Source organism: Amia ocellicauda, chromosome 21, assembly GCF_036373705.1.
Source record: "Amia ocellicauda isolate fAmiCal2 chromosome 21, fAmiCal2.hap1, whole genome shotgun sequence".
Lineage (NCBI taxonomy): Eukaryota > Metazoa > Chordata > Actinopteri > Amiiformes > Amiidae > Amia > Amia ocellicauda.
Genome location: NC_089870.1, coordinates 18,147,961 through 18,170,000, shown reverse-complemented (window position 1 = coordinate 18,170,000; position 22,040 = coordinate 18,147,961). Strand labels below are relative to the sequence as shown.

Here is a 22,040-nt window from a genome sequence, read left to right as displayed (position 1 = left end):
ACAATCTGTTCAGTTTCATTGGGGAGTTCTATGATGGATTAAAGTGAAGCAGTTGCATTATTATTATCCATATTAATCATGATTATAAAACGAAAGTGCTCTTTATAGCCACCTCTGCATAACAAGGAGGAAAAAGCCCAACACAGCAAACCTATTGTTTAGGATGTAGGTCACACAACGCAGGGAGGTCCTTAATCTCTAGTATGTGTTTTTCATAAAGTTCACATAGAAAGTGAGTGAATTACTTCTATATCATTATACATCCATTATTATATTATTGCACAGTGTTTGATTGGACGCACTGGGGAATTAAGTGACAGCCAATTATACAATTTAACAAAAATACAAGCAAGGAGACTCAATGAACAGCCTTTATTACTATAAAAAACACACTACAAACAAGTCCGAGGTGCTGTTAAGATATGCACTGGCTTATACCTATATGCTGTAAAACTAGACCGACTTGGCAAAGAAATGTATATATTATTATGTTCACCCAGGCGCATCCAGTTAGAAAATAAAAAAGCAACGGCCCCTTTAAGAAGGCAGTGCCTCGCTTGGCCAGGCTTGGCTGTACCTTTTCTCTACCTGCCTTAAAGGCTCTTTCCTGCCTCCGGATTGGTCGCTTTACCCAAATCCTCTTGAGAAACTTGATCCCAGCCTTGGGAAGAGGGGAGGGGAGGAGAGGACACAGCAAACTCCGACCTGGGGAAGGATCCCGTCCACCACAACCATTTGCACAACTTCTCTCGTCCGGACGCCTGCTGTCCCGCTGCGGATTTGGGGCTTTCATTGCGCCCCTCCATTGTGAGACGAGATCTTTGCTGGAGAGATGAGTGGGCGCTGCGGAGCCGGGCTGTGGGCTAGTGGGGCTGTATTTACTGTGCAATGCGCCTGCCTGTGCCATTGACATTTATATCCACCAATGCACTGACATCACCGCAGTGCACGGCCAAATAGCAGCAGAATCCTGATTATTTCCACCAGGGATATCCAGGCGAGGGCTGGGATTGCATCTGGGACACAGGAGGGACATCTCCGCCGGGCTGGTGTCTGTAAAGGTATGTCTGAATAGAGAGGATCTGGAGCAAAAGCACGGAGAGGGAGCCGGCTTTTTCGGAGGGGTTATAATTGGAAACATTGGCTGCGGTTTATGTGTATCTTTGGGACTGTTTGAAGAGGTGTAACACATATGTGTGTTGATCTGAGTTGCACATTGATGCGTTGTAGGTGTCTATACAATGAATCCAAAGTTGGCTATCATGTAACCTCTCCAGATCTATTCGGTACCAATCTGTTGTATTAAGCTGTGACCTACGAGGAGATAATATGGCTACAATTTCCCTGGATGCCTCTAAGGAAGATCTAAGTAAGATCAGTGACGATGAACTGCTGAAATGGAGCAAAGAGGATCTGGTCAAGAGGCTGAGGAAGGTGGACCACGAGAAGATGAACGTGATGGTGGAGCATGGGAACTTGATGAAGGATGTCAACAAGCGGCTGCAGGTGCACCTCCATGAGATCAGGGGGCTGAAGGAGGTCAACCAGAAGCTGCAGGACGACAACCACGAACTGAGGGAGCTGTGCTGCTTCCTGGACGATGACCGGCAGAAGGGCAAGAAGTTGTCCCGGGAGTGGCAGCGCTTTGGCAGGTACACGGCCAGCGTCATGTGGAAGGAGGTGAGCATGTACCAGCAGAAGCTGAAGGAGCTGGAGGCCAACCAAGAGACGGTGGTCCGGGAGAACGTGGAGCTGAAGGAGATCGTCCTCATGTTGGACGAGGAGAGGAATGGGGCCGGGTCCAGGAGCTCCATAGACAGCCAGTCCAGCCTGTCCAATTTGAATGGAGGCTCCAGCACCATGAGGGATGTGGGAGATGGGAGCAGCACGTCCAGCACCGGCAGTGCGGGCAGTCCCGACCACCACCATAACCACATTCATCATAAACCCGTGGAGACCAAGATTGGCACCATCCGGAGGTCCATGGATGACCTGACGGCGCCCCATCACCGCAGCATCCCTAATGGGCTGAATGGTGAGTTGAAGTCATCGCTGCTATTTGCGGTGCTGAGTTAATGATAAAAGCTCACATGTGAGAGGGACGCTAATACAGCTTGTCAAGTTCATTTACTTAGTGTTTTCAGTGCTTAAAACATCTGCATCCCATAATACGATTATGATACCTTTTCCAAATTCCTATTCAATGTTTTCCACCAACTTGGTCCCCTTGGCAAAGATTATAATAATACATAATAATAGTAAATCCTGACTCACAATTATAGGGGTTTGATTTTTCACAAACTACTGAGAAATGTTACATTTTTGTTGTTTGGTTTATGTAGATTGTAGTTCGGAGTAATCTGCATCTTGGAATTATATCAAATATTGGAAAATGGACAATATAGTGGTATTTACCCATAGTAAACCCAACAAAAATATATTCTGGTGCCATCCGTACAACAGTCTCCCTCTGACAGGATGATAAATGTGCCTCATTCACATTTCACACATGCAGATTCGCTTTAATAGATCTATTATGTTTGTGACTGCACCATATGTTTTCAGATTTGGTCCCGTCATGTGTTAAAGCCAAATGAAAGCACTAACACTGTAAGACCCACCTGTTGTATGAAACCGAAACACTGTATTCGAGGAATGCAAACATTGTGGCTTTTTTCCATATCTGTCTCTGATTACGTTCAAATGCGCCAGGACTGCTTGACATTCCCTACATTCTTGGGGAAAGGTGCCCAAGGACCATGTTAGCAGCAGTGCAGCAATTTGGTATAATCTATTCTTAAAGGCAGTGTTTATAACCCCCAGGGGTGTTTTCGAATGCCATAACTGGAAAGTTGCTACTTTAAATGTAGAAAAGAAGGAGTGTTGTGAGAGTACTGCAGAGAAACAGGTACTGTAAACCTATGCAAATACAGGTCGAGCATGTTTTTACTATAGGCCGACCACAGGCGGTCCCCAAGGGCAGGCACTGTCTGGAATGCAGGTTTGACAGGTAGTGCCATTGTAGTGTTTACCAGGTGCCCCCATAGGAATGCAGTAGAGTAGGGATGGAGGAATGAAAGAACTCAACATCCTGTAGCCCCACATAGCGAAGTGAAGCTCTGGTAAATGAATGCATTTAAAAAGAAAATGAGACACCTGTGCCAGCCCTGATTATAGCCTCACTTGGGTGGAGAGCCCACACCCATTGTTTGAGGATATCAGTTCCTACAATGTGTTTTTCATCAGAAATGCAAGTAAAGGGGATGTTATATTGTCAGGGTATGTCCAAAAGTTGGCCCAAGGACTGGACGTTACAACCAAGTCAACTGTATCCTTCCCTGGGATCTTAATAGCCAGTTCCATGTGCCAAGAGGACATCCCTGTTTAGGAGTAGGACCCTACACCAATAGCAGGGAATTTAGAGGTGGAGAGAAGCTGGAAAACAAATGACAATACGCGTTTTGGCATAGAAAAATAATTATTTAATGAGATCTGTAACATGGCACGCAGTATGGAATACAATAATAAAGAAAAGACCTCTAAGTACCATCTCCTCTATGTTAGATAAGATATGAGGTGGAACGGCTGGGCTAGATCCCCCGGGAGCTCAGTGCAAGTCCTCTCAAAGAGCTGGACAGCGTTCAGAAAGCACAGATTTTGAAAATATCTTCCATTTAATGCAGCTTTATCTCCTATGATCTGGATGATCCAGTGGTTTAGATGCGAAAGCACCTTTTAGCGCAAGTCTGGGCAGCTGGGAGAGGAACACTACTCCTACTTCCATGACGTTATGGCTACTACTTCTCATAATGATCATGATGATAGCGGTATTTTTTAAGCAGTGCTTTACTGTGAAGTGTTTAAATTGCCCTTCAGTGCAATCTATTCATGATTATTTTGTTAATATGAGGGAGCTGATGTAGAATGTACTGTATCTGGTTACGTTTAGAATTTAGATTCACCTAGGAATATTCATTTCCAGTTAATTTCATTTATGAATGTTATTGCTAAATAGGCTATGCAATCCCTTGAGTGCGTTGCTGAAAACTATTGACCCAAGAAAGAAATGGTGTCTAATCTTTGTGTGCCTGTTCCGTTGCCTTAAAATATAGATTATTCTTAACTGCAAATTATGACAATGTTTTGCTGTGTGAAAACATTAAAGTAAAATATTCATAATGGGAGTCTTTGGTAAATCATTTAAGTATAGATATTTTAAACATAGTTGCTGATTATTTGTCCTTTTGTGATTTGTAATTGTTAGGTCTACAGATGAGGCTAGGGATCATTTTCTGTTTAAAACTGACTTGTAAAATGGAACATCTAGGCTACATACAGCGCGAATGTGCTTTTGATGTTTTCTTCCGATTTGAAAGCAAAACTGGGTCACAGAAGTATCATCCTACTGCCTTCAAATCTAGTTAAACACTTTATAGAGTGGCTGCTGTTAATTGCTTTTCCACGAGATCAGACAAAATCATTTCACATTTGCTGACCACTGTTTCTTTGAATGTAAAGAGAACACCGTAAGACAAGTGTAAATGCCCCATTTGAGATAAAAATACCTGGTTCAATGAACTGATGAAAAAAAACTCTGTAATCAACACTTCTCTTAAGCTTTTTCTTGTCTGTTTGTAGAGCATAGATTACACCATGATCCATTAAAGTATCAATTGTGTAACTGGTCCTTCACAAACAGTTTGTAACACCTTGAGGAATTCAATGGACAAAAGAGCCTAGAAAAAAACAAAACAGAAGCAAAACTGATCTGAAATATTTTGCCTAATTGATCAGTTACATACCCCATGGTTTATTGCATTCCCTTTGGCAAGGGCCATCTCTTACATAGAAGTAATTGAGTAATCACACTGCTGGTATAGACCTTAACCTGTTATTGTCTGAATGTATAATATGATACAAATGTAAAACCGCTTCGGGATTGAAGTGTATAACACAGTTTCTAGTTTTAACTTTCAATTGAGAGATTTGCATGTGCAAATTATGGAGAATCATTAGAAAGAGGAAATCGATCTCATACAAATCTATCTCTGGGGGCTGGCACTGTTATTTGCACCGACGGGAAAAGCAAGCATTGCACATTGATATTGCCTGGGGTAAGATATTGACGTCCTGTGGACCTGCACTCAAATCCTCCGCAACCTGCAGCTAAACTACTCCGTGTTACTAACATAAGCTGCTCATGTCCAGTGGATTGGAAACTTTTCAAATAATTCTCGGTTTGCCTTTAGGAAGGCAGTTTTGGTCGTAAAATGGTGTACAGTCTACAGAGCTAATGTGGAGTACTCTGAAGTTGTAGTTGGAAATACATTTGGCCAGGTTTTACTATGGATTCCAGGCTGATAGCATTATTGTGGCCTTAAGCTTAGCACAAATCTGCAGCTTTAAAAATAAAAAAGAACCTGCACCTGGCAACATAATACTGGGTTTGTTGTGCCGACTTTTCTTTTTGGGTTATTCCTCAATGAACGTGAAGTGAATTTCAATGACATAAAGAGGACTGGGATTCTTCCATTTTTTCACAGTCATTAGATCAAGACCTAACACTGTTAATATGATATAACTTCAGATAAAAATGTTATTAAGGGAGTTTCTTTTTGTAGAAAGACCAATCTAATATTGATCATGATTGAATGAGTGACAAACGAATAAGAAAATTGTCTGATCTTGTGAAAACTGATTAATCTGCTGAGTGTAAATTCTACAGGTTTTTTTTCCCCCAATAACATATGTCTTTGTTATTTTAAGTTTTATAGTCTGTTTAATGTTTGGATTTTTGTTGCATCAGTTTATTGTAAGTACAAGTCTTTCTGAATATGGCCCACCAATAGTCCTGTTCATTGTTCTGTATTTCTTGTTGGATTGGGGAACAAGTCAATTATTTATAAACGCAGAGGTGCTAAAAAGTGTCCGACCCTCGGTAGGTGGTGCGCAGGCTGTCTGTGGAGTGTGGCTAAAGCACAGACTCGAGCTCTTTGCACACGTGAATGTTTGCACTCTGGTGCGAAGCGTGCCTAATAAGGCAATGATTGTGTGAAACACTTCTGCTGTAGGTACAGACAGGCATTCCTGACCTCCTAGGCAAGGCCACTTGCTGGGCCAGCTCAGAATAGGAGACGGATCTGTTTATCTGCCGGGCTTGTTTTACGCTCTGCTGGGCCTCCACGCAGTTTGTGGGCAGTCTGTGCAAATGGTGATGCTTTTATATTTACTAGACACCAGTCTCGTATGGCCAGGTTTGACGCTTCATGTTTCTACAGGTGTATGCCAAGTAGTTTCAATGGGAAGTAGATTACTTGTCGCATTTCTGTGCATGATATTTATATTCAGCTGACAACACTGATGGCAAGAGATATTACTAACTAATATAACTTTTTAAGCTTCTGTTGCTATGGTGTTCTTCAAGGAATACACTATTGAGATGTATACCTACTCATTGTTTCTCGTCAAGGAATATTACAAATAAAAATCTGTGTCTTTGGCAAAGATCATTCTGATTTAATGTGCATGAAACTCTGGAAATTGAACCCTTAATCCAGGATAATGTCTCTGGGTCACAGTTTTCTCACGAATTAGAATAATACTCCTTGCCTTGTTTGAAGGCTGCATTCATGGCACTATTTTTAAAATTGAGTTACAATAGATAATTACAGTGTAGTATTTAGCCAATATAATTAAATGTGCACTGCCTTTTGTGAGGGTTATTGAGCGAACTTAAAATATGCAATTTGCAGCGGAGAACCACCATGAACTCGGTTTGCATATTGATGTACAGTTATTCTCCTTACCTTAAGTAACAGTGCCTAATAAACAGTGTTTAATTCATGCCTTGTTGACATGCTGGTCTATACCAGGCAGTAGCTTATTTGTGGATACGTCTTTGATTTGCCCTGGAGGTACGCACTTCCAGATTTGTTTGTCATCCGCGCGCGATTCGCTTTCTTTGAAAAACCCATTTGCATGAAAGAGAATGTTTAGCTGACATCAGATTTCTTTCTAATCTTCCAGCGAGGCACTTCTGTTTACTTGTGGGCCCCTTCGGATGCTTAACATTGCCAGTCTTGTTTATTTCTGCAGCTGCCCTCATGCTTTAGCAAAACCAACGCCGTGCTCTTGTTAATTGCTGCAAGCATGCGAGGATAAAGACACGCAGGAATTTTCAAATGTCTACCTTCTCGATCTGGGTTCGATTTAGATAAATGATTGCAAAGGCGCAGAGTGCAGTACTCTCTGGGCCTCCTTTGTAGCTCGTTCATAGGCATGTTGATTACATCTGATCAGTGGCTGCTTGTTTAAACTGTAGCCCTCTTTGTCTAGTGCCCCAACCTTCCTCCACTCTGCTCTGTACTCCGATTCACAACTGCCCCCTTTTCATCAATGGCTCCTACTTTTTTTTTCTCCCCCCAGAGTATGAGCGCGAAGGAGAACGGCAAACAAAAGCCCTGAAAGGAGCATGACGGTTGTTTAGAGTTCTCAGAGGCAGAGGGGGTCAGCCAGGGTTAGGAGGGGCTGGTGCAAATATAGCCTGCTGTCTGAGTAATTGGATTTTTACTGATTGCTGTCTCTCAAGAGCCAATAGACGTTAAGCGAGACCAGTGCCAGACACCCTGAGGTGCTGGATGGAGATGGAAGCCAGATTTCCAGCATTGATTGAAATCCGTCAGAAAGATACAACTTAAAAATAAATAAATACGTACACACATACTTAAAAAAAACTGTCCATCAAAGAATACCGGGGACAGGGGGTGGGGTTTTGTTATCTGCAGCTTGTCTTTTTTTTCAGCTTCTTTGAACTGGTATGTAGCCTACATTCCTATCCGTTCCTAAACATGTTAAAAGTGGTATCTTTGGGATGGCTTTATTTCTAAATTCATACAGGTGCCAACAGTGTTTTACTTGAACAGGCTGGATATTAAGTAGCACAGAGAAGCTAATAAGCTCAAACCAACAAATGGTATATACTTTGCACGTCGCTTATTTTTCACCAGACACAAAAGACCAATGTGTGCTGACCATTACTACAATAGAAAGTTGTTTTTAGGCTTTTGTCTCAAACGTGTAATATAAACAGTATTGATCTGAAGTTGATGCAGTGGATCACAGTGGCCTCCGTAAATAGTTTTTCCAGCCGTCCTTTTCGTCGTCGTCTCTAGCAGTCCATCCTGATTAAACTGACAGCCTCCTCCCTGAGAGGAATGACCCCTGCTGGGTTAATCTCGGTCACAGGTTGTGTTTGGAGTCCCAGGCTCCTCTTGTCGGCAGGACTCCCGAACGCCAACTGTATAAACATCTCGCCAGGCATTTGGCCGCAGATGGACCATCTATAAACTGCAACGCAACACCGTTTTGAGTCTTCAAGGGGTCTGGGGAGGGGATCTCATCGGCAGCTTCTTTCAGAGATTAACCTTTTCACCTGAACGCATCATTACTTATCGCTGCATTTAGTTATGCTTGAAGATGATCTAAACCTGTGGAAGAGAACAAAGGCTTTAGGATGAAATCGACCTCCCGCAGGAGAATGATAAATATTCTTATCCTTTTGACAAGATATTTATAGAAAACATTACAAAATGTAATATCTTTTAAAAACAACAAATGCCAATGCCAGCCACCCTCACAGACCGATCCACACCCAAACATACACACCCTTGTACATACAAGCACATGCACGAATTGTGTGAAACGATACACTATCATTTTCCATAAGATCTCCCATTCCAGTCTAGACAGGGCAAGGTGTCCCAGTGTTGGCAGGATGTTTGGGATGGATACAGATTTCTCCTGGAAGAAGACTTCAGTCGCCCATTTCAAAGGCCGATCACTGTCATTGAGTGCCTTTGAAATCCACAGAAGGAAAATAAATTACAAATTGCTGTCGTTCTGTAAATTACGTAACAAATTCGACCTTCTTGGCAAAATCTCAGTTCAGTGTAATGAATAAACAAAACATGTAACACAACAAGACTGAACAGCTTTAGATTCTTTACAGATTCCACCTACACTAGTGCTAATGATCAAAACAGATTTGGCCAGCTTTATATAGTCCTTTTTTTTCCCCCCCGAATGCTATTTTTGCCGCCAAAGTGTTTTCTAGTCTTACGGTCATGCTGTTTTGCCCGATAAGGAGGTGTGCGATACTGGAATGGGCGTAGAAAGGACATAGAAAACAGAGATAAGTGATGATGACACCGGTTTGTTCCACACAAATCTGACACTGTTGTGTTTGAAAGGATCCAGACCTCTCGGTAGTGGTACCTGGGGACCCAGTGATTTTGGGTTCTGGGGATCTGGTTACTCTGGTCAGATAGCGTTTCTCTCCTCATTCCCACGGTTAAGAGAAAAGGATCGGATTCCCCGGTTCTCAGGACGGTCTATCAGGGCACAGAGGAGACAACACCAGTGTGTGTCCGTTTCTTTTTAGGATTTAGAAGTAAGTGAGTAAATCCCAGTTTGTAATTTACTCTTACTAAAAGTAGAGGACTGCTTCAACCTCTTAGAAGTTGTGCTATTCTATAACTATTATGTCAAAAAGTATAATCCTAGAACTTTCTCATGGTCTTGCCAAATACCTTGTCACACAAAAGCCCACAAACGTCACCTCTTTGAAAGCTTGCGAACTGCCTCTGCCTCCCTCCCTAACTGTTTAGTTAAAATAACATGCAAACAGAAGTTTACAATACAGATCAACATGGACTAACATTATTAATTACATCTAATTGGATAGGTAGGAAAGACGCTTCTGTGAAAGTACTTGAATCTCCAAATTATTCCAGTGCTGGTATTTGAAAAAGATGACTGTTACCGCTGTTAAGTTTGCCTTCTAAACATCTCTGCTCATCACACATTACCTCAGAAATGCAGCACACTGCAAACAGCGCTATTAAATGAAGGGTGTAATTGGTGTGTTGCACTCAAATACTGAGCTAACTACAAACAGTACTTTGGGGATTTGAAATCGGTACACTGGTGAGGAGAAAAGTTAATAAGGGATTTCGGCAGATTGTCTGGAGAAGATCATTTTTCTTCTGCTTCTTATTATTATTATTTTGCTAAAAATGGAAGCAGTCTCGAGCAAAGAAGACTGAATATGATTTAAAACACTCCTGACTCCTTCAGATAAAGGATATTAAAGATTGCTGGAATGTTTCTCAATGTTATATCATCTTATTGATCTTATATTTTCTTATTTTTTCTTTCCAAAAGGCAGACTGTTGTAATAGACAGTATTAAATAAACTACAGTCTTCTGTAGGTGTCCGTTGCATATAGGACGAGTGAAGTGTGGAATACTAATACACATTCTGCAGAAATACATGGGAGACGTATTAGTGCAAATCCTGAAAAAGACAGATTTCAGCACTGTGTAGCGAGAAGACATAATAATAATAATAATAATTTATTAGCAGACATGTCTGTGTATTAGAGCTGGGATAATTAATCGAATAAGTCGAATCGATTCGATTAAACAATCATCCAGCACACCACTATTGTGTTTGTGTACAGATGTGCATGTACATGTACATCTGCTAGAAAGCAACGTTTAGACAGCAGGTTTAGTTTTTCTTCCGGTTATCTAATATTTGGCAAAAGTGATACTTACTCCTTCCTTACCACATCCCATCACAACTTTAGTTAGTCTTACTATCATGGCTTCCAGTCTTTCTCCCTTTTATACTGTGCTTAAGTCTTATTATAACCTGCTCTTTTTGTACTTTTGTCTTATACGTGCAAACGTATATCTATATACAGAATGCACAAAATGCCCATTTAGATTTTTAGTTAAAAAATAAATGCATAGGCACGTTTACTTTCTGTAGTAAAACAAATCCAGTAAAAATAACCATGTCTTAGATTTTAAGTATAAGTTACTGAAATCTCCCCTTGTTTGCTGTGAAATGGTATGGACCATGGTTAACTCTAACACCAAACTATAGATAGTTTGTGATGAGATCAGGACAGAAGGGTGGTCTTCTTGAGATGCACCTGCAGCTTTTCCATATTTCAAGCTGACCTTTTTATTTTAAGGGGAATGCTAAGAAAGGTTCAAGTTAAGAAGAGCATTTTCTGTGATTTGTCTTAAATTTAGACATTTAGACATTACAGACATTAGTACAACACATTGGGATGCCTCAATGAAAAACACAATATCAATAAAACCAGTAATAGCTTATTTACGGGGAAACATAACATCTCTTTACTGTCATAAAAACTTCACATTTGTCCCGGCCCTGTCTGATGCAGCCTGTGTCAGTGCCTGCCATTTTGGTAGTGCGCACGCTTGCCCATATCAATGTCTCAGTCTGCCTGGAGAGGTTAATATTGCGGAGAGAGAAATGCAAGTTTTTGTTATGGAAATAGTTCGATTTTGGAATGATAATGGCGCTGGCATAAAGGCCTTTGTGGTTGTCCATGAATGGAGGGCAGGACAAGAAAAGGTTTTACTCTGGGAAGGACGGCCCATTTTCAAACAGGACAGCCAACCCCCTCCCCGGGAGAGAGAAAGACAGCTAATAGGCCAGGTTGCAGGGGTGATGGGGGTTTTCAAATGATGCTCCTTAATCACATTCTCAAGATAATAGCAGCACATATATCCTTGTTACTGCTTTAAAATATTGGAGTTTGCCAGTAATTAAATCTCGGATCAGTCTGGCTACAAATGTCTGTGACATCTGGTCTTGTCAGATGGGCAGGGTGGAAGTGGATTATGTTTTTTTTGGTCTTCATTTCAGAGATCTTGCAAAACAGAAATGAGGCACAAAAACAATGGTATCTGAAGACATTTGTAGTTTGTATAACTGTTATAAAAAGTAAAATCTCCTGAGGCAATCCAGACGTCTTAATTAATGGCAATATGTTTGCTTGGGCCTTTACTAAGCTTCAAAATTATAAGCAGCAGTTCTAAATACAGTTCTGTACAAAATAAATAATGATCTTCCTTTACTGGCTATGAGGGTTCCTGACTATGTAGGGTTTATGAGTATTTATTTGCTTGTTTGTAGAGAGATTACATTTCTGTCACACAGCAAGTGTACATGTGCTACTGACACAATGTGAACAATGCATTTCCATACGGATGAATATTGTATTACTGTTGTGATGGCTTTGCTCTTTGGAGTTCCTGCGAGGACCACAACAGACAACTGGGTCTCTCAAAGGCCGCCTGCCATTGTTTGGAAGCTGCTTTGTTCAGTCTTGGAGGCCGCCCAATTCCAAAAGATTACAGCCAATTATGTGTAAAAGATGGACCTAATCCCTTTGAAACCGTGATTATACAGCATTTATATAAGATGCATTAAATTGTAATGAGGAGGAAAACAATTAAGGTTTGTATGAAAAAATACTTTTTCTTTCTGATTGACAAAATTCAGCACCTGTTTTAAAAACAAAACCGAAAGATTAGCAGTTGTTTCTTTGTGATTGTGTGATTTAGTCTCTGTGCTCTGAATTACATTGAAAAGTTTCATAATTTGGGGCAATTAAACTACAAAACACTACTTCTGTATGTAGGGCCTGGAATAATGTTCATGTGGGGAATCCTTTAGTGTATTTGTAGAGCTGGCTAATCTGGATTTACTGCATTCCTCAACAGACCATAGAGGAAGTGCTAAAGTTTCAAAATGAATTTGCAGTTTGAGCCAATGGCAAGGCTCAGTCTGACAGCGATTAGTGTCACTGTAACCACCTGAATGTTTGAGCATATCATCCAGATATTTCCTGCAAATTAAGATATAGCTGGTGACGGACCAATAAAGAATCAATAAACATGAAAGATAATTTTTTTTTTTTTAAGTTATAAAATTGAGCTGTCTATTATTTCTCCGAACAGTGACTTCAAATAATTAATTGAAGGAATCTCCGCCTGGATCAAATTAATTAATCAGTCATTGGAAGCTGAATGTTTCCTGAGGTGATTTTGCATTGCTGCGTCTCTGCGTATCTGACTGCCTGTGGCTTGAGGTGCTGTTGGATGCCATAGCAACATTAATTACTGGGTGGTTGATTGAACCCAAAGGGCTGGCAACGTGCCCATGTGCGGGCGCAGTATTATCCATGCACATAAAAGCACTAGCGATAGGGCTTGAAGGTAACGTTTGGACTCGCAAAAAGGCAGGTTTGAGGTCACACTATAAACGTGGCAGTTCCAGCCAGACGCAATGGTGTCACAGCCAGGGGACTGGGCATTTATCATGCATTCAACTTTTACTGTATCATTATAAATGTTGTTTTGATCAGATTTTTAAATACATGGCCAGGTCCCAACTGAACATAAATCTTGCACTGGTTCCTATACATCACAGGATCATTAACTTTCATTTTCCAGTGTGTTCTTTCAAATACTATTTACTTTTGAACATTCACACTTCAGGGTTTGGCAAGTTAAAGGAAGAGATGTATCTTGTGGAGTCATTTACTCTGCAGGACCTCAAGAGAAACCAGTAGGAAGAGACGGGAGGTCAAGCATTGCGCAACAACGAGAGAGTGAACGTAGCCACACACACACACACACACACACACAAATAGGATATTCTGAAATGTTTAGGAGGTACGATAAACATAATGAATATTGCTGACGTTGTATGTATTTGGCCTGCACCAGTAATCATATCCCAGTCATGAGATTCCCCACATCTCTTTGGAATTACTTTATGGTTAGTTATCAGCATTTAATGGCTGTAAAGTTTATTGTACACGTGGGCTGTGGTATTAGAAAACAGATGATTAAATGAATTGCAGAACTTAAACTGAATTAACTGTAGTTATCCATCTATGTAAGGGAATGAAGTATGCAGTATATACCTATCTGTGGTATAATTTATGAAGGCCAATAAAGTGAACAATAGGCTTTTCTCTGCTCTCATTGTTCATCTTCTTTAATCTATAAAAGCTCTTAAGCTCCAACCTTGTCTCAAATGGAAAGCTGGTCTTTTTAAATGTTGACAGATTCTACTCTTGCTGAACAACTTACTGGTGCATGAATCTGTTGAATGTTGTGTTTGGTACTGTATGTTAAGTCTATGGCAAACAGAAGTTTATGCGTGTACTTACATGTTGCAAAAAAATTGAAAAAAGAAACTGTTGGGTGCTTGTTCAGTAATCTAAGATTCCTTTTAACCCTTCCTTCTAGACATGGATGAAGATTTCTGCCACCAGCTGGTTGAAAGATCCTTTTAGGTTGCACAGTGTGCTTCCGAACGCCAAGCCATCTGTCTGAAACCATTGTTCAGATAACAAAGGAGTCGAGGGCCCTTTTAAAAAACCCCACATTGAATAGAATTATAACGTCACCTGTTTGGAGTTGGTAGATGGGATGTGCGCATATTTTCTGGGTAGAATTGCTGAGTTAGAAAAACTTTTTGTTCTTCTTTGGGGCATTTGTTTTCTTTCCATACAGTATTCTTGTGAGTCCGAGCTCAGCTACTGTACTGGCTGCCTTCAAGCTCTCAGCTGTGAGTTGCCGTGGACAGGGGACTTTTAGAATTGTATTAGAGTTATTTCAACCTCAATATATCACCCAGAGTTTATGGCACCCTTTTATCTTGTATAGAAAAGCTTTATGGGAGCCATTTAGACTTTGCAGCACAGCACATACCTTTTCGCCACTTGCGTAGACACGGCCATAAATATAAATGAGATGTCAAAAAGTGATAAAAACTCTCCTCACACTGGATCCAGCGTTGCATGTGTCTTGATAAAAAAGAGAAATGGAGTTATAGAGGATTAGTGTTTTGAATCATTTTTAACTGTTTAATACAGTTATTGAAAGGCCAATAAAAACTAGTAAATAAATTATTGGTTGTATGGCAGTATTCACACTGGGTTCATTTCAAACGTTCTCAGTTCGGTTAGTTTGCCTTTAAACAATGTATCGGTGTACTTGTCGTTCACACTTGACTTGGGTATCGATGTGCCAAGTTCGTTTGGAAATTAACTGTGGTTCAATTTTGTGGTTCACTTCCGAGTTTTTCCAGGACTCGGTTCGCTTGTGTTCATATTGCAGTGATCTACTGAACTTGGTTTGTTTTGCATCCATAAAACACTGGATGTTTACATTTTCCGGCACTGAATTTTGTTGTATGACCACATTTCTAACAGTGCTTCCGTTTCCTCCCCTGGACATTTTTATTATCTAATTCAGTGTAGCGGTTATGTACATACTCTGCAGCCAAAACTACTGTATGGTTCATGTCCTGTTTGCAACCGAGACATTCAAGGGAAACAAACTCGGTACATTTGCCAGACGGTTTGGTTCGGTTTTGTTTCCCAATCGGAGTCTGTTGTTCACACTCTTCTCTGAACAAACCAAACAGTGCTGAGTATGAAAAAAGGCTCTAGTGTGAACAGGGTTTAGGATCTGTACCATGATAATGTTACAACTTGTGCATTGCTCTCCCAAACATCCTACTATCCCAGGGTGCTTCTTTTTCCCCCACTATACATTGTGTATTCTTTCTGCCAGTGATCATTTGACATGTGATGAAATATTTGCTGAACCAGTTTTAAGACTTTAATAATCGTTGCAGACATGCCCAGAAAATATTCAAAAACTGGAAGTGTTTAATAATGACAATCCGCAGGGTGAGCCCTACTTTGATACACTAACAACAACTCACAGCAATTTGGAGGCAATCCATAATGCATTTACTTATTTTAACTGTGAAATATTACTGTTTCTGAAAGATCCTGTGTCCCAATTGAGATTTGTGGTCTCCATGGACATCATATATGACCTTTTCTCATAATGGGAATAAACAAATACAGAAAAAATGAAAAAGGTCATATACTCATATATCATAAGTCAAATTTAGTTATGCATAGATGACTAGATATAAAAATTAAAAGACTTGCATTAAACAAACACAACATAACACATTATTGTAGCCTCTTACTTTGAGTAGTAGCCAACAAATATGTCAAATGTACTTGAAGATCAGTACAGAAAAGCTGCTTTGTTCCAGGAGAAAACTGCTAGACATGTTTGTTTTGAAAATAATATATATTTTTATGTGTTGTGTTAATTAGAGCTGTTTGAAAAGAGGAGAGGAAGCTGGGATATAATCTGTTCCTGATCAGCTTGCAGAGCATCACAATGTTATGTCATCACACACTATGCATATTCAGATCTCGTTTTTTCTGAACGATCTGCATACTGTTTTGATCTTTTTACTGGTGAAGTCAGTGGGGCCCAAGAATACTGTAACCCAACAGACAACTCCTGAAATCCTGTGCTCTTCCTAATAGCTGCAGAGACATTTAATTCCACATCTAAACAGAAGAATGGTTCACAATAAAAATGGAAGCCCTGCAAATATATTTCTCTATTTATGTGACTTTAATCTAGACTACAGCGAAGACGGAGCTCTTTGCCATCACATCGAATTGCGTTTCCACGGAAGATTTAGCTAAAGGGAACATCTTGTTAGTTTATGTTTGCCGGCTGAGTTGTAAAGTATATTCCCACCCACCTCTCTCTGGGCGAGTGTCCTCTTGTTGAAATGAAACTAATCATCATCGGCCTTTGCTCGTCATTTGCTCGGAGAGAAACGGCAGAAAGATGTAGTGTATCTGATTAACTGCCATCAGTGAGCTTTGCTGGAAAGGTTGGTTTTCTTTATGGAACCATCAGACTATATAATTTAATTGGCCTTACTGGAAGAGACTTTTCTGCTGCTGTTCGGGGAATACTTATTTATTTATGGATTTCTTTTCCTTACATTTAATTTGTCAGAATAGCTGTGTTTAAAAAATATGAATACAGAAACAATCAAAACACTATGCAGGGCTCTAGCTGGAATATGGTATTTGGAATATTTTGTCTCGTCCAAATTGCATGTTAAAATGACCTGATAACGATTAGAATAACTCTGGTTTGTCCTAGTTCGATTATTATGACAGATTATTCCATGCTAGTCTGTTTAGATAAAGCTGGGGAAATCCCCTTTAACACGTGAGTGGGTTCATAAGGTGACTGCTTAAAGCTTTGGTTTGCTTGCATAACCAATATAAAGTAGTAAGTGAATATTCCTGCAGCTATAATTTGCAGTATCACCCCTTTCTCTGTGAATAAAGTGTGCAGGTGGCTGCAAATAAGTCCCAGCCAATTTTGAGCATCCGTGAATGGGTTTCCCTTGAACTTCTGGTCTCATTGCAAGTTGGCCAGGTTTTGCCGCTCAAATTCTGCTCCAAATCGTAAGCTCTTTGCCGGGGTTCACATGTCCAAAAAGCCCTAATAAAATCAAAGTTAAATCGTCCTCGGTAACGCCCGGATAGGCCGATACGGCTTAAATTCAAAATGATGAAATGCTAGCTGAAAATGTTTTGGGGCAGCATTATCTGAGTAGCTTATGTTTACAGACTAAAACAAATCTAAGACGATTAGATAGTGGTGATCCTTCGGCAACGCAGAATTTCGTTTTTTTGAATGTAAAATTATCTGAACTAGAGCGCCGTCTGTTTTTGATAATGATAATAAAAAGTAGGCTCTCGTTTCACCCTTTTATCTACCTTGTGCTGTGTATTTATAGTCCTGCCCCTTGTGGGAAGGACTGAAGTATGGGAATTACAGCACAAGTAGGGGCTTTAGTCAAACACAGTGGCTTGTTGCTAGGCTACCCTCTTATCAATGCACTGGTATGCTGTCTATCTTTTATGCAAGTTTTCCGTGCTACTTCCTTTATTTTCCTTCTTTTCTTTCTTGAAAAAAAATAGTTATATTTGGTATGATAAGGGGGTTTTCATCACCTTGTGAAAAACCGTAAGCAACTTCGAGTGAGAATCTACCATGGAAAGCTTTCTTTGATTCAATTTGCATTCATTTGGGTGATTTTAACAGTCCTGCCCCAGACATGTAAACACAAAGCTAGTTTTGTCTGTTTTTGATCAGCATGAAGTATCGTTTCCAACCCATTTTGTTTGAATGTGTCGCCTTAAATTCTGTTTCTTCTAAAGACGTTCCTGAGTGAATTTTGTTTGCATTTTATCTTCAAAACGTAACCTGTGATGAATGCATCGCTCTGCTTTCTTTACTGTGGCTAGAACTCTAATGAAGCCAATATGGACAGAGATAATCTTGTTAGGACAGCTGCCGAGATGTGAACCTGGACGAGGTAGGGCCCCTTTTTCGCAGCATACAAAATATGCAGTGCGAGTATAAAAGGGCCTGTCTAGTGGGAAGCGCAAATGCTGAATAATTAAAATCCATCCGTACGACTTGTCCATTTCCTCTTTTATTGGAGTGTCGGATGATGGTAATCATTTGATGATGTTTCAAGCCATTATCACGGTCAAGATGGCTCATGTTAGCGAATATAAGATAATCTAGGCGGGAGAGTGAGGGAACTACGGCCTAGCAATGGTTAACTTATCCAGTTGCTGCTGGTAATGGAAAACTGTAAGTCCCTATTATTTCCACAGATGAAAATCATTTTGATCGAATGACGCCATGAACTAGCCAAGCGTGAAAATCCTTGCTTGTAGTTCTTGCGATTCACTGAAGGAAATGTCTGAAATATAATCGCGGATCACATTTCTGGGAGTGCAGTGCAGGACGCATGGTAGACCAAATTGGTTTAATTTCTAAACTGCAAGACAGATGTTTTAATCATGTGGTATTATAGCACAGATTCTATATAGTTTATTGTTGATGTGTTGGTGTGTGTGACTACATCTCCATCCCTTCCAGTATACTGACATGCCCATGTGAAATGGTGAGTCATGGGCACTTGTATTGGGGACAGGATTTTGTAGAATGATGAATGCTAACTATGACATTACTGTCCAGTTACTCCTGGATATTTCTGTTTTTATTGTATTATTTAGTGATGACAGGGACTGTAATTGTATATAGACCAACAAAATGTTTATTCAGAATATACAACATTATTTCTTGTTTTGATTCTTGAGTCTGGAAAAATGTGCATAAGTGCTTTTTCAAATTGTGTTATAGTTTCCTGTATTTATACGTCAATAAAATGTGCTTTTCAGAAGGAAAATGCTTCCAGGTACAAATGGTAGAAGACCAGAAGGGGACAATTCTGATGCACATTCCCATCAAATGTATCAAAAGTGCCAGTATTGCAAATCTAGGACCTTTTTTCTTCTCAAGCTTTTCCAATCTTCATATCAAAAGTCTTTGCCTTTTATGAGTTAGGTTTCATTTCTTTTGATAAACTGAGGAACGTCAAAGGTTTGGTAATTTCACAACTCCTCATGAAATAGACAATCTTCACTCAGTCCACCTACATATTAGACATGTATATTTCTCTGAAACTTCAAACAAGTGATGTTGGGTCCTGGGGTCCAAACCTTTGTTTCCAGGGGAGTCTTTTACAGGTGCAGACAATTCGGAGCCCCTAGGATCACCTTTTCAGAGAAATATAATAATAGTGATTCACGACCATAAATCATATTGTGGGAACGGGGATTGCAACATTTTTTAAAGAGTAATAATTTGTTGCCAAGTTTCAGGTCAAGTCTTGTGCATAAGCCTTAAAAGGTTGTTTTAAACAGCAACCTCGCCTAATGACATTAACCGATACAATTTGTGAGAATTTAACAATTTTCAATAGGGCCTCCTGGGCATCTCATAGCAGGAAAACACTATGTGAAACCTGTGGACTGGCCTTAAATCTTTAGCGCTGATCATTATTATTGCAGCCAGATCGGCAGCAAACCTCAACGCCCCCTTTATATCACAGAAATACCAGAAGCAACTTCTGCCTTTTCCAAGAAAAAAAAAAGTCTTATTTTCAGATTCCTTGGAGCACTGTCTACACTGGAGAGAAAAAAATTAAACAGACGGAAGAAGAACATATGTCTAATTAAGTTAATCTATACTTTTTTTTTTGCAGTAAGAGGATTACAGAATACATGGGCATTATTATTTAAAAAATGTGCTATAGCCTATGGAAATCCAGTTAGCTTAACCACTTACAATGAACTCTGTAGTTGGTCAAGCTGTGAGAACGTTCATTAAGTGGATAATAATGGAAAGGATCACATGGCAGTTCACCAATTGGGAATGTGGCCTAGTGTTTTTAGCTTTTTATACTTCTGTTATGTATATTTATATTTATAATGTAGATAAGAAAATCAATACACCTCAGGATTGTGAAGGACTGTTTTTACAGTTTGAGATCTGCATTATTTTGGGTCAAGTGTGGCTGGATCTAGTTTTCTTATCTTCCTCTGACATTAATGCAGTTAGTCTTATCTTTAATGCCTTTTATAAGAAGGGATGAAATGCATTTTACTTTTACCATGTAGTAACTTCAATTATTTGTAATTATTGTTATCATTATAATATATGTATTTTTTAAATTCTCACTATAGCAGTTTCTTCTACAATCCTCACTCCTTCTGTCTCCTCCAGAGGTTGTATTTTGACATGGTACTATTATGCAATGCTGAATTGTATTAATTGGGAACATCGATCACAATGGTTCAACCAAAAGGCTTGACAGGATATGTACTTCATTATGAAAAGACATGATACATTGAGCAATTAAATGAAAAAAGTACTTGGGGATTAATCTAATCCAAATACTTGGAAGAATTATACGTGCCGGAAAACAAACACACTTTCGTTGAAGATGAAAGAGAGAGCCTAGACTGGAGAATTAGGTAATGGGAAAGGAGTTGACAGTGGGAGTGAGCCAATGGTGACCAGCAGTACAAAAGCCATCAGAAGGACTGGTTTGATGCATCTGACTTGCCATCGTGTCATTGCGTTTCCTGTGTGCACTGCACTGTGTTTCTGTTACAAAACATTTAAAGAACTGGGGTATGACATTGCATATGCATTAGATCAGTATTTCTCCTAGAGCTTCTGAATACACTTTACTGTATCATACGGTCCTTGCAGTAGTGCTTTTTACACTGTTAAAGGACTGTGTAAGATACAAATACTGATAACTATATATGTGAAAACTGAAAATGATTGTCCAGAACTGGAAGGAACAATCCAAACATAATGCATCTTTTAATTCCACCAGGATCTGTTGGTAAGCAACAAATACTTATATTCAGTCACTACTGAGTCTGTCAAGTGTTAACTATAGAGAGTAGAGCACAATGGCTGAAGGTTACAGAATACTGAACCGTGCACTTCTGAATTTGGAGCAATACAAAAGTTACTTCTTTATCCTATGTGTCTTACTTTGTAAGGGAAAAGCTGATACGCAGTCAAACTGTAACCCTCTTTAAAGACAATGTTGTTCTGTTGCTGAAGGTAGCCTTGAACTGAACATTTGGCTCGCAACCTTATCGCAAGCTGATTTTCCTCGATATCTTGTGAAAGTGTTTCATTTAGTTCATAAATGTGGGGCTCCACAGTCAAGGCCATTGAGGTTTTAAAAGGGTTGAGACAGCCCTGGATGTATGCTCATAGTTTTTATTATGTGGTTACAGTAGATGAAATTGTGATATTATTGAATTAAAAAAAAAGTTGAATCGGCTTAAATGAATCGGCTTGCTGCACTCCACAATATTATGGTCAACTCATGCTAAAATTGTCCTTTTAATTCTGTCTGAATCAAAGTCGTATTTAAATTGTGCTCATGATATTGGAAGTACTGTGCCGCTAAATTAAGTTGAGAGCTATTATAATCTTCAGGTTTGTGTTATTGTCTCCAGGACAGCATGCTTGCAGATATGCTATAAATGTGAGAGAGTTCAGAGATTACACTGATATGATGCATCTCAGATTTGGACTGATGATAGCTATAATCGCATCAAGTGAACAAAAGGAAACATTTATAATCATTTGAACTCATCTCTTTCAGAGACTTTTGAGTATTATTAAGGGCAAGGCAATTAAAACCCTACCTCCCCCAGCTCCAAGTTTCCAGTTGTTGTACCTATAGGAGTGCAATAACCTACAACTACTGTCTAGGTATTATTCTATACCCATGACTTTTAAATTATATTGTGCCACTCTGAGGCATTAATTTATTCTTCATTCTTTCTTCTTCTTTGCTTTTTTGTATGCATTGACTTCGTATGTATTAAATACTTGCTTTTAAAGGT

At 39.6% G+C, this 22,040-nt stretch overlaps 1 protein-coding gene across 6 annotated transcripts in view; it reads left to right on the top strand.

Annotated features, from left to right (window-relative positions):
- The first annotated feature begins 571 nt into the window (after window positions 1–571).
- ccdc85ca (coiled-coil domain containing 85C, a) overlaps window positions 572–22,040 on the top strand; it is a 49,199-nt gene continuing 27,730 nt past the window's right edge. For 2 of the 6 annotated variants that reach the window (XM_066695087.1, XM_066695084.1), the window contains exon 1: window positions 581–2,035. In XM_066695087.1, the coding sequence (XP_066551184.1) occupies window positions 1,330–2,035 (706 nt within the window). In that variant the 5' untranslated portion in view covers window positions 581–1,329. Of the gene's footprint in view, window positions 2,036–22,040 lie in introns of all 6 variants that reach the window. The other 4 variants (XM_066695089.1, XM_066695086.1, XM_066695088.1 and 1 more) reach the window with 4 other exon arrangements.